General features: G+C 46.2%; 1 protein-coding gene across 1 annotated transcript in view; it reads left to right on the top strand.

Moving 5' to 3' along the window:
• Window positions 1-12,500, top strand: part of LOC129846352 (protein kinase C beta type-like) — a gene marked incomplete at its 5' end in the record, with an annotated part of 43,322 nt that overhangs the window by 9,914 nt on the left and 20,908 nt on the right. Inside the window, one exon of the mRNA XM_055914276.1 lies at window positions 2,187-2,327. Within this exon, the coding sequence (XP_055770251.1) occupies window positions 2,187-2,327 (141 nt within the window). The remainder of the gene's footprint in view (window positions 1-2,186; window positions 2,328-12,500) is intronic.

Genomic DNA, 12,500 nt, shown 5'->3' with positions numbered 1-12,500 from the left:
CCCTGTCTCTATGAAGCCTCTAACCCCCTCCCTGTCTCTATAGAGCCTCTAACCCCCTCCCTGTCTCTATGGAGCCTCTAACCTCTATCCCCCTCCCTGTCCCTAATCTCTAACCCCCTCCCTGTCTCTATAGAGCCTCTAACCCCCTCCCTGTCTCTATAGAGCCTCTAACCCCCTCCCTGTCTCTATGGAGCCTCTAACTTCTCCCTGTCTCTATGGAGCCTCTAACCCACTCCCTGTCTCTATGGAGCCTCTAACCCCCTCCTTGTCTCTATGGAGCCTCTAACTTCTCCCTGTCTCTATGGAGCCTCTAACCCCCTCCCTGTCTCTATGGAGCCTCTAACCCCCTCCCTGTCTCTATGGAGCCTCTAACCCCCTCCCTGTCTCTATAGAGCCTCTAACCCCCTCCCTGTCTCTATGGAGCCTCTAACCCCCTCCCTGTCTCTATGGAGCCTCTAACCCCCTCCCTGTCTCTATGGAGCCTCTATCCTCCTCCCTGTCTCTATGGAGCCTCTAACCCCCTCCCTGTCTCTATGGAGCCTCTAACCCCCTCCCTGTCCCTAACCTCTAACCCCCTCCCTGTCCCTATGGAGCCTCTAACCCCCTCCCTGTCTCTATGGAGCCTCTAACCCCCTCCCTGTCTCTATGGAGCCTCTAACCTCCTCCCTGTCTCTATGGAGCCTCTAATCCCCTCCCTGTCTCTGTGGAGCCTCTAACCCTCTCCCTGTCTCTATGGAGCCTCTAACCTCCTCCCTGTCTCTATGGAGCCTCTAACCCCCTCCCTGTCTCTATGGAGCCTCTAACCTCCTCCTTGTCTCTATGGAGCCTCTAATCCCCTCCCTGTCTCTATGGAGCCTCTAACCCCCTCCCTGTCTCCATGGAGCCTCTAACCTCCTCCCTGTCTCTATGGAGCCTCTAACTTCTCCCTGTCTCTATGGAGCCTCTATCCCCCTCCCTGTCTCTATGGAGCCTCTAACCCCCTCCCTGTCTCTATGGAGCCTCTACCCCCCTCCCTGTCTCTATGGAGTCTCTAACCTCCTCCCTGTCTCTATTGAGCCTCTAACCCCTAACCCCCTCCCTGTCCCTATGGAGCCTCTAACCCCCTCCCTGTCTCTATGGAGCCTCTAACCCCCTCCCTGTCTCTATGGAGTCTCTAACCCCCTCCCTGTCTCTATGAAGCCTCTAACCCCCTCCCTGTCTCTATGAAGCCTCTAACCCCCTCCCTGTCTCTATAGAGCCTCTAACCCCCTCCCTGTCTCTATGGAGCCTCTAACCTCTATCCCCCTCCCTGTCCCTAATCTCTAACCCCCTCCCTGTCTCTATAGAGCCTCTAACCCCCTCCCTGTCTCTATAGAGCCTCTAACCCCCTCCCTGTCTCTATGGAGCCTCTAACTTCTCCCTGTCTCTATGGAGCCTCTAACCCACTCCCTGTCTCTATGGAGCCTCTAACCCCCTCCTTGTCTCTATGGAGCCTCTAACTTCTCCCTGTCTCTATGGAGCCTCTAACCCCCTCCCTGTCTCTATGGAGCCTCTAACCCCCTCCCTGTCTCTATGGAGCCTCTAACCCCCTCCCTGTCTCTATAGAGCCTCTAACCCCCTCCCTGTCTCTATGGAGCCTCTAACCCCCTCCCTGTCTCTATGGAGCCTCTAACCCCCTCCCTGTCTCTATGGAGCCTCTATCCTCCTCCCTGTCTCTATGGAGCCTCTAACCCCCTCCCTGTCTCTATGGAGCCTCTAACCCCCTCCCTGTCCCTAACCTCTAACCCCCTCCCTGTCCCTATGGAGCCTCTAACCCCCTCCCTGTCTCTATGGAGCCTCTAACCCCCTCCCTGTCTCTATTGAGCCTCTAACCCCCTCCCTGTCTCTATGGAGCCTCTAATCCCCTCCCTGTCTCTATTGAGCCTCTAACCTCTAACCCCCTCCCAGTCTCTATGGAGCCTCTAATCCCCTCCCTGTCTCTATGGAGCCTCTAACCCCCTCCCTGTCTCTATGGAGTCTCTAACCCCCTCCCTGTCTCTATGGAGCCTCTAACCTCCTCCCTGTCTCTATGGAGCCTCTAACCCCCTCCCTGTCTCTATGGAGCCTCTAACCCCCTCCCTGTCCCTAACCTCTATCCCCCTCCCTGTCTCCATGGAGCCTATATCCCCCTCCCTGTCCCTAACCTCTAACCCCCTCCCTGTCCCTAGTTGATGACCAAGCACCCTGGGAAGCGTCTGGGCTGTGGTCCGGAGGGGGAGCGAGACATCAGGGACCACGGGTTCTTCCGCTACATGGACTGGGACAAAGTGGAGAACAAGGAAGTACAACCTCCATTCAAACCCAAAGCTGTAAGTCTCCCTGTTTCTCTCCGTCCCCTTCTATCCTTTCAGGAAGTCCAACCTCCATTCAAACCCAAAGCTGTAAGTCTCCCCTGTTTCTCTCCGTCCCCTTCTATCCTTTCAGGAAGTCCAACCTCCATTCAAACCCAAAGCTGTAAGTCTCCCCTGTTTCTCTCTGTCCCCTTCTATCCTTTCAGGAAGTCCAACCTCCATTCAAACCCAAAGCTGTAAGTCTCCCCTGTTTCTCTCTGTCCCCTTCTATCCTTTCAGGAAGTCCAACCTCCATTCAAACCCAAAGCTGTAAGTCTCCCTGTTTCTCTCCGTCCCCTTCTATCCATTCAGGAAGTCCAACCTCCATTCAAACCCAAAGCTGTAAGTCTCCCTGTTTCTCTCCGTCCCCTTCTATCCTTCCAGGAAGTCCAACCTCCATTCAAACCCAAAGCTGTAAGTCTTCCTGTTTCTCTCCGTCCCCTTCTATCCTTTCAGGAAGTACAACCTCCATTCAAACCCAAAGCTGTAAGTCTCCCCTGTTTCTCTCCGTCCCCTTCTATCCTTTCAGGAAGTACAACCTCCATTCAAACCCAAAGCTGTATGATGATGGTGATGATGGTGGGGATGGTGGGGATGGTGGGGATGATGGTGATGATGGTGGGGATGGTGGGGATGATGATGGTGATGATGATGATGGTGATGATGATGGTGATGATGGTGGGGATGGTGGTGGTGATGGTGATGATGATGATGGTGATGATGATGGTGATGATGGTGGGGATGATGATGATGGTGATGGTGATGAGGATGGTGATGATGATGGTGGTGATGGTGGTGATGGTGATGATGATGATGATGATGATGATGATGATGATGATGTTGATGATGATGGTGGTGATGATGGTGGTGATGATGATGATGATGATGGTGATGATTAGGGTGATGGTGATGGTGGGGATGGTGGGGATGATGATGGTGATGATGATAATGGTGATGATGGTGGTGGTGATGGTGGTGGTGATGATGGTGATGATGATGATGGTGATGATGGTGGTGGTGATGGTGGTGGTGATGATAGGGTTGATGATGGTGATGATGATGATGGTGATGATGATGGTGTTGATGATGATGATGGTGGTGATGATAGTGGTGATGATGGTGAAAATGGTGATGATGGTGAAGATGGTAGTGGTGATGATGGCGATGATGATGGTGGTGGTGGTGTAGTTATAAAGAGTGAAAGTGTCTCATGTTAGTTGGGTGGAGGACTCCAGTTTACTGGTTTGACCAGCGTGTGTATCAGTTCCACCATGTTGTTGTTTACTGGTGTGACCAGCGTGTGTATCAGTTCCACCATGTTGTTGTTGTTTACTGGTGTGACCAGCGTGTGTATCAGTTCCACCATGTTGTTGTTTACTGGTGTGACCAGCGTGTGTATCAGTTCCTCCATGTTGTTGTTGTTTACTGGTGTGACCAGCGTGTGTATCAGTTCCACCATGTTGTTGTTGTTTACTGGTGTGACCAGCGTGTGTATCAGTTCCACCATGTTGTTGTTGTTGTTTACTGGTGTGACCAGCATGTGTATCAGTTCCACCATGTTGTTGTTGTTTACTGGTGTGACCAGCGTGTGTATCAGTTCCACCATGTTGTTGTTGTTGTTTACTGGTGTGACCAGCGTGTGTATCAGTTCCTCCATGTTGTTGTTGTTTACTGGTGTGACCAGCGTGTGTATCAGTTCCTCCATGTTGTTGTTGTTTACTGGTGTGACCAGCGTGTGTATCAGTTCCACCATGTTGTTGTTTACTGGTGTGACCAGCGTGTGTATCAGTTCCACCATGTTGTTGTTGTTGTTTACTGGTGTAACCAGCGTGTGTATCAGTTCCTCCATGTTGTTGTTTACTGGTGTGACCAGCGTGTGTATCAGTTCCACCATGTTGTTGTTGTTTACTGGTGTGACCAGCGTGTGTATCAGTTCCACCATGTTGTTGTTGTTTACTGGTGTGACCAGCGTGTGTATCAGTTCCACCATGTTGTTGTTGTTTACTGGTGTGACCAGCGTGTGTATCAGTTCCACCATGTTGTTGTTTACTGGTGTGACCAGCGTGTGTATCAGTTCCTCCATGTTGTTGTTGTTTACTGGTGTGACCAGCGTGTGTATCAGTTCCACCATGTTGTTGTTGTTTACTGGTGTGACCAGCGTGTGTATCAGTTCCACCATGTTGTTGTTGTTGTTTACTGATGTGACCAGCGTGTGTATCAGTTCCACCATGTTGTTGTTGTTTACTGGTGTGACCAGCGTGTGTATCAGTTCCACCATGTTGTTGTTTACTGGTGTGACCAGCGTGTGTATCAGTTCCACCATGTTGTTGTTTACTGGTGTGACCAGCGTGTGTATCAGTTCCACCATGTTGTTGTTTACTGGTGTGACCAGCGTGTGTATCAGTTCCACCATGTTGTTGTTGTTGTTTACTGGTGTGACCAGCGTGTGTATCAGTTCCACCATGTTGTTGTTGTTTACTGGTGTGACCAGCGTGTGTATCAGTTCCACCATGTTGTTGTTTACTGGTGTGACCAGCGTGTGTATCAGTTCCACCATGTTGTTGTTGTTGTTTACTGGTGTGACCAGCGTGTGTATCAGTTCCACCATGTTGTTGTTTACTGGTGTGACCAGCGTGTGTATCAGTTCCACCATGTTGTTGTTTACTGATGTGACCAGCGTGTGTATCAGTTCCTCCATGTTGTTGTTGTTTACTGGTGTGACCAGCGTGTGTATCAGTTCCACCATGTTGTTGTTGTTTACTGGTGTGACCAGCGTGTGTATCAGTTCCACCATGTTGTTGTTTACTGGTGTGACCAGCGTGTGTATCAGTTCCACCATGTTGTTGTTGTTGTTTACTGGTGTGACCAGCGTGTGTATCAGTTCCACCATGTTGTTGTTTACCTGGTGTGACCAGCGTGTGTATCAGTTCCACCATGTTGTTGTTTACTGGTGTGACCAGCGTGTGTATCAGTTCCACCATGTTGTTGTTGTTTACTGGTGTGACCAGCGTGTGTATCAGTTCCACCATGTTGTTGTTTACTGGTGTGACCAGCGTGTGTATCAGTTCCACCATGTTGTTGTTTACTGGTGTGACCAGCGTGTGTATCAGTTCCTCCATGTTGTTGTTGTTTACTGGTGTGACCAGCGTGTGTATCAGTTCCACCATGTTGTTGTTGTTTACTGGTGTGACCAGCGTGTGTATCAGTTCCACCATGTTGTTGTTTACTGGTGTGACCAGCGTGTGTATCAGTTCCACCATTTTGTTGTTGTTGTTTACTGGTGTGACCAGCGTGTGTATCAGTTCCACCATGTTGTTGTTTACTGGTGTGACCAGCGTGTGTATCAGTTCCTCCATGTTGTTGTTGTTGTTTACTGGTGTGACCAGCGTGTGTATCAGTTCCACCATGTTGTTGTTTACTGGTGTGACCAGCGTGTGTATCAGTTCCACCATGTTGTTGTTGTTTACTGGTGTGACCAGCGTGTGTATCAGTTCCACCATGTTGTTGTTTACTGGTGTGACCAGCGTGTGTATCAGTTCCACCGTGTTGTTGTTGTTTACTGGTGTGACCAGCGTGTGTATCAGTTCCACCATGTTGTTGTTGTTTACTGGTGTGACCAGCGTGTGTATCAGTTCCACCATGTTGTTGTTTACTGGTGTGACCAGCGTGTGTATCAGTTCCACCATGTTGTTGTTGTTTACTGGTGTGACCAGCGTGTGTATCAGTTCCACCATGTTGTTGTTTACTGGTGTGACCAGCGTGTGTATCAGTTCCACCATGTTGTTGTTTACTGGTGTGACCAGCGTGTGTATCAGTTCCACCATGTTGTTGTTGTTTACTGGTGTGACCAGCATGTGTATCAGTTCCACCATGTTGTTGTTGTTTACTGGTGTGACCAGCGTGTGTATCAGTTCCACCATGTTGTTGTTTACTGGTGTGACCAGCGTGTGTATCAGTTCCACCATGTTGTTGTTGTTTACTGGTGTGACCAGCGTGTGTATCAGTTCCACCATGTTGTTGTTGTTTACTGGTGTGACCAGCGTGTGTATCAGTTCCTCCATGTTGTTGTTGTTGTTTACTGGTGTGAGCAGCGTGTGTATCAGTTCCACCATGTTGTTGTTTACTGGTGTGACCAGCGTGTGTATCAGTTCCACCATGTTGTTGTTGTTTACTGGTGTGACCAGCGTGTGTATCAGTTCCACCATGTTGTTGTTGTTTACTGGTGTGACCAGCATGTGTATCAGTTCCACCATGTTGTTGTTGTTTACTGGTGTGACCAGCGTGTGTATCAGTTCCACCGTGTTGTTGTTGTTTACTGGTGTGACCAGCATGTGTATCAGTTCCACCATGTTGTTGTTGTTTACTGGTGTGACCAGCGTGTGTATCAGTTCCACCGTGTTGTTGTTGTTTACTGGTGTGACCAGCATGTGTATCAGTTCCACCGTGTTGTTGTTGTTTACTGGTGTAACCAGCATGTGTATCAGTTCCACCATGTTGTTGTTGTTTACTGGTGTGACCAGCGTGTGTATCAGTTCCACCATGTTGTTGTTTACTGATGTGACCAGCGTGTGTATCAGTTCCACCATGTTGTTGTTGTTGTTTACTGGTGTGACCAGCGTGTGTATCAGTTCCACCATGTTGTTGTTTACTGGTGTGACCAGCGTGTGTATCAGTTCCACCATGTTGTTGTTTACTGGTGTGACCAGCGTGTGTATCAGTTCCACCATGTTGTTGTTTACTAGTGTGACCAGCGTGTGTATCAGTTCCACCATGTTGTTGTTGTTTACTGATGTGACCAGCGTGTGTATCAGTTCCACCATGTTGTTGTTTACTGGTGTGACCAGCGTGTGTATCAGTTCCACCATGTTGTTGTTGTTTACTGGTGTGACCAGCGTGTGTATCAGTTCCACCATGTTGTTGTTTACTGGTGTGACCAGCGTGTGTATCAGTTCCACCATGTTGTTGTTGTTGTTTACTGGTGTGACCAGCGTGTGTATCAGTTCCACCATGTTGTTGTTTACTGGTGTGACCAGCGTGTGTATCAGTTCCACCATGTTATTGTTGTTGTTTACTGGTGTGACCAGCGTGTGTATCAGTTCCACCATGTTGTTGTTTACTGGTGTGACCAGCGTGTGTATCAGTTCCTCCATGTTGTTGTTGTTTACTGGTGTGACCAGCGTGTGTATCAGTTCCACCATGTTGTTGTTGTTTACTGGTGTGACCAGCGTGTGTATCAGTTACACCATGTTGTTGTTTACTGGTGTGACCAGCGTGTGTATCAGTTACACCATGTTGTTGTTTACTAGTGTGACCAGCGTGTGTATCAGTTCCACCATGTTGTTGTTGTTTACTGGTGTGACCAGCGTGTGTATCAGTTCCACCATGTTGTTGTTTACTGGTGTGACCAGCGTGTGTATCAGTTCCACCATGTTGTTGTTGTTTACTGGTGTGACCAGCGTGTGTATCAGTTCCACCATGTTGTTGTTTACTGATGTGACCAGCGTGTGTATCAGTTCCACCATGTTGTTGTTTACTGGTGTGACCAGCGTGTGTATCAGTTCCACCATGTTGTTGTTGTTTACTGGTGTGACCAGCGTGTGTATCAGTTCCTCCATGTTGTTGTTGTTGTTTACTGGTGTGAGCAGCGTGTGTATCAGTTCCACCATGTTGTTGTTTACTGGTGTGACCAGCGTGTGTATCAGTTCCACCATGTTGTTGTTGTTTACTGGTGTGACCAGCGTGTGTATCAGTTCCACCATGTTGTTGTTGTTTACTGGTGTGACCAGCGTGTGTATCAGTTCCACCATGTTGTTGTTGTTTACTGGTGTGACCAGCGTGTGTATCAGTTCCACCATGTTGTTGTTGTTTACTGGTGTGACCAGCGTGTGTATCAGTTCCACCATGTTGTTGTTTACTGGTGTGACCAGCGTGTGTATCAGTTCCACCATGTTGTTGTTGTTTACTGGTGTGACCAGCGTGTGTATCAGTTCCACCATGTTGTTGTTTACTGGTGTGACCAGCGTGTGTATCAGTTCCACCATGTTGTTGTTGTTTACTGGTGTGACCAGCGTGTGTATCAGGTCCACCATGTTGTTGTTGTTGTTTACTGGTGTGACCAGCGTGTGTATCAGTTCCTCCATGTTGTTGTTGTTGTTTACTGGTGTGACCAGCGTGTGTATCAGTTCCACCATGTTGTTGTTGTTGTTTACTGGTGTGACCAGCGTGTGTATCAGTTCCACCATGTTGTTGTTGTTTACTGGTGTGACCAGCGTGTGTATCAGTTCCACCATGTTGTTGTTTACTGGTGTGACCAGCGTGTGTATCAGTTCCTCCATGTTGTTGTTGTTTACTGGTGTGACCAGCGTGTGTATCAGTTCCTCCATGTTGTTGTTGTTGTTTACTGGTGTGACCAGCGTGTGTATCAGTTCCACCATGTTGTTGTTTACTGGTGTGACCAGCGTGTGTATCAGTTCCACCATGTTGTTGTTTACTGGTGTGACCAGCGTGTGTATCAGTTCCACCATGTTGTTGTTTACTGGTGTGACCAGCGTGTGTATCAGTTCCACCATGTTGTTGTTGTTTACTGGTGTGACCAGCGTGTGTATCAGTTCCACCATGTTGTTGTTTACTGATGTGACCTTAGAGAGAGAACAGAATGTGTCAGAACAGAGCCTTAATGAGTCCAGACCTTCTTCACCCATCCCAGTCTTCTGCCCCCCCCCCCCTTTCTGTCTCTCTGTCTCTTTCATCCTCTCCCTCTCCCTCTCGCTCTGTCTCTCTCTCTGTCCCTCTCTCTCTCCAACTCCCTCTCCCTCTCTCTCTGTACCTCTCCCTCTCAGTCTCCCTCTCCCTTTCTCTGTCCCTCTGCCTCTCCTTCTTTCTCTCTCTTCCTCTCTCTCTCCCTATCACTCTCTCCCTCCTTCTCCCTTTCTCTCTCCCTCTTTTTCCCTCTCCCTTTGTCTCTCTCTCCCTCTCTCTCCATCTCCCTCTCTCCCTCCCTCCCTCTCTCTCCCCCTCCCTCTCTCTCCCTCTCCATTATTGTCTCTCCCTCTCTCTCTCGCTCTCTCTCTCTTCTTCTCTGTTGTAGCTGTCAGAGACGTCAGACCTCCTGTTGTTTAGTTGTGCTACCTGCTGAGAGAGAGAAATAGACCGACAGAGAGAGGGAGAAGAGAGCGAGAGAGAGTTCACCATTATTTTTTTTAAACTTGGGAGTCGTATTGAGACTCTTCTACTAAAAGACGCATCTTACAATTACACAACAAATTACACTCAGGAAATACAGTAGGAACAAAATTACACTTAGGAAATACAGCAGGAACAAAATTACACTCAGGAAATACAGTAGGAACAAAATTACACTTAGGAAATACAGCAGGAACAAAATTACACTCAGGAAATACAGTAGGAACAAAATTACACTCAGGAAATACAGTAGGAACAAAATTACACTCAGGAAATACAGTAGGAACAAAATTACACTCAGGAAATACAGCAGGAACAAAATTACACTCAGGAAATACAGCAGGAACAAAATTACACTCAGGAAATACAGTAGGAACAAAATTACACTCAGGAAATACAGTAGGAACAAAATTACACTCAGTAAATACAGTAGGAACAAAATTACACTCAGGAAATACAGTAGGAACAAAATTACACTTAGGAAATACAGCAGGAACAAAATTACACTCAGGAAATACAGTAGGAACAAAATTACACTCAGGAAATACAGTAGGAACAAAATTACACTCAGGAAATACAGCAGGAACAAAATTACACTCAGGAAATACAGTAGGAACAAATTACACTTAGGAAATACAGCAGGAACAAAATTACACTCAGGAAATACAGTAGGAACAAAATTACACTTAGGAAATACAGTAGGAACAAAATTACACTTAGGAAATACAGTAGGAACAAAATTACACTCAGTAAATACAGTAGGAACAAAATTACACTTAGAAATACAACAGGAACAAAATTACACTCAGGAAATACAGTAGGAACAAAATTACACTTAGGAAATACAGTAGGAACAAAATTACACTCAGGAAATACAGCAGGAACAAAATTACACTCAGGAAATACAGCAGGAACAAAATTACACTCAGGAAATACAGCAGGAACAAAATTACACTCAGGAAATACAGTAGGGACAAAATTACACTCAGGAAATACAGTAGGAACAAAATCACACTCAGGAAATACAGCAGGAACAAAATTACACTCAGGAAATACAGCAGGAACAAAATTACACTCAGGAAATACAGCAGGAACAAAATTACACTCAGGAAATACAGCAGGAACAACATTACACTCAGGAAATACAGTAGGAACAAAATTACACTCAGGAAATACAGTAGGAACAAAATTACACTCAGGAAATACAGCAGGAACAAAATTACACTCAGGAAATACAGCAGGAACAAAATTACACTCAGGAAATACAGCAGGAACAAAATTACACTCAGGAAATACAGCAGGAACAAAATTACACTTAGGAAATACAGCAGGAACAAAATTACACTCAGGAAATACAGTAGGAACAAAATTACACTTAGGAAATACAGTAGGAACAAAATTACACTTAGGAAATACAGCAGGAACAAAATTACACTCAGGAAATACAGTAGGAACAAAATTACACTTAGGAAATACAGTAGGAACAAAATTACACTCAGGAAATACAGTAGGAACAAAATTACACTCAGGAAATACAGTAGGGACAAAATTACACTTAGGAAATACAGTAGGAACAAAATTACACTCAGGAAATACAGCAGGAACAAAATTACACTCAGGAAATACAGTAGGAACAAAATTACACTCAGGAAATACAGTAGGGACAAAATTACACTTAGGAAATACAGTAGGAACAAAATTGCACTTAGGAAATACAGCAGGAACAAAATTACACTCAGGAAATACAACAGGAACAAAATTGCACTCAGGAAATACAACAGGAACAAAATTACACTCAGTAAATACAGCAGGAACAAAATTACACTCAGTAAATACAGCAGGAACAAAATTACACTTAGGAAATGCAGCAGGAACAAAATTACACTCAGGAAATACAACAGGAACAAAATTGCACTCAGGAAATACAACAGGAACAAAATTACACTCAGTAAATACAGCAGGAACAAAATTACACTTAGGAAATGCAGCAGGAACAAAATTACACTTAGAAATACAACAGGAACAAAATTACACTCAGGAAATACAGCAGGAACAAAATTACACTTAGAAATACAACAGGAACAAAATTACACTCAGTAAATACAACAGGAACAAAATTACACTCAGGAAATACAGTAGGAACAAAATTACACTCAGGAAATACAGCAGGAACAAAATGACACTCAGGAAATACAGCAGGAACAAAATTACACTCAAGAAATACAGCAAGAACAAAATTACACCCAGGAAATACATTATAACAATAGGTTTCACAGCCTCTCTGTCAACTCCATAATAACAATAGGTTTCACAGCCTCTCTGTCAACCCCATAATAACAATAGGTTTCACAGCCTCTCTGTCAACCCCATAATATCAATAGGTTTCACAGCCTCTCTGTCAACCCCATAATAACAATAGGTTAGGTAACTTAGGTAACTTCCTCCCCCTCTTTAAGACTTTATATCTTCCTGTCTCTCTTCCTCCCCCTCCCCCTCTTTAAGTCTTTATATCTTCCTGTCTCTCCCCCTCCCCCTCTATCTCTCTATCTTCCTGTCTCTCTTCCTCCCCCTCTATCTCTCTATCTTCCTGTCTCTCTCCCTCCCCCTCTATCTCTCTATCTTCCTGTCTCTCTCCCTCCCCCTCTATCTCTCTATCTTCCTGTCTCTCTTCCTCCCCCTCCCCCTCTTTAAGTCTTTATATCTTCCTGTCTCTCTCCCTCCCCCTCTATCTCTATATCTTCCTGTCTCTCTCCCTCCCCCTCTATCTCTCTATCTTACGGTCTCTCTTCCCCCCTCCCCCTCTTTAAGTCTCTATCTTCCTGTCTCTCTTCCTCCCCCCTATCTTTATATCTTCCTGTCTCTCTTCCCCCCCTCCCCCTCTTTAAGTCCATGTCTTCCTGTCTCTCTTCCTCCCCCTCTATCTCTCTATCCTCCTGTCTCTCTCCCTCCCCCTCATTAAGTCTCTATCTT

The sequence above is a fragment of the Salvelinus fontinalis genome, unplaced genomic scaffold (assembly GCF_029448725.1).
Source record: "Salvelinus fontinalis isolate EN_2023a unplaced genomic scaffold, ASM2944872v1 scaffold_0496, whole genome shotgun sequence".
NCBI lineage: Eukaryota > Metazoa > Chordata > Actinopteri > Salmoniformes > Salmonidae > Salvelinus > Salvelinus fontinalis.
Note: the sequence above shows the minus strand (reverse complement) of the source record. Positions and strands in the feature narration are given on the sequence as shown.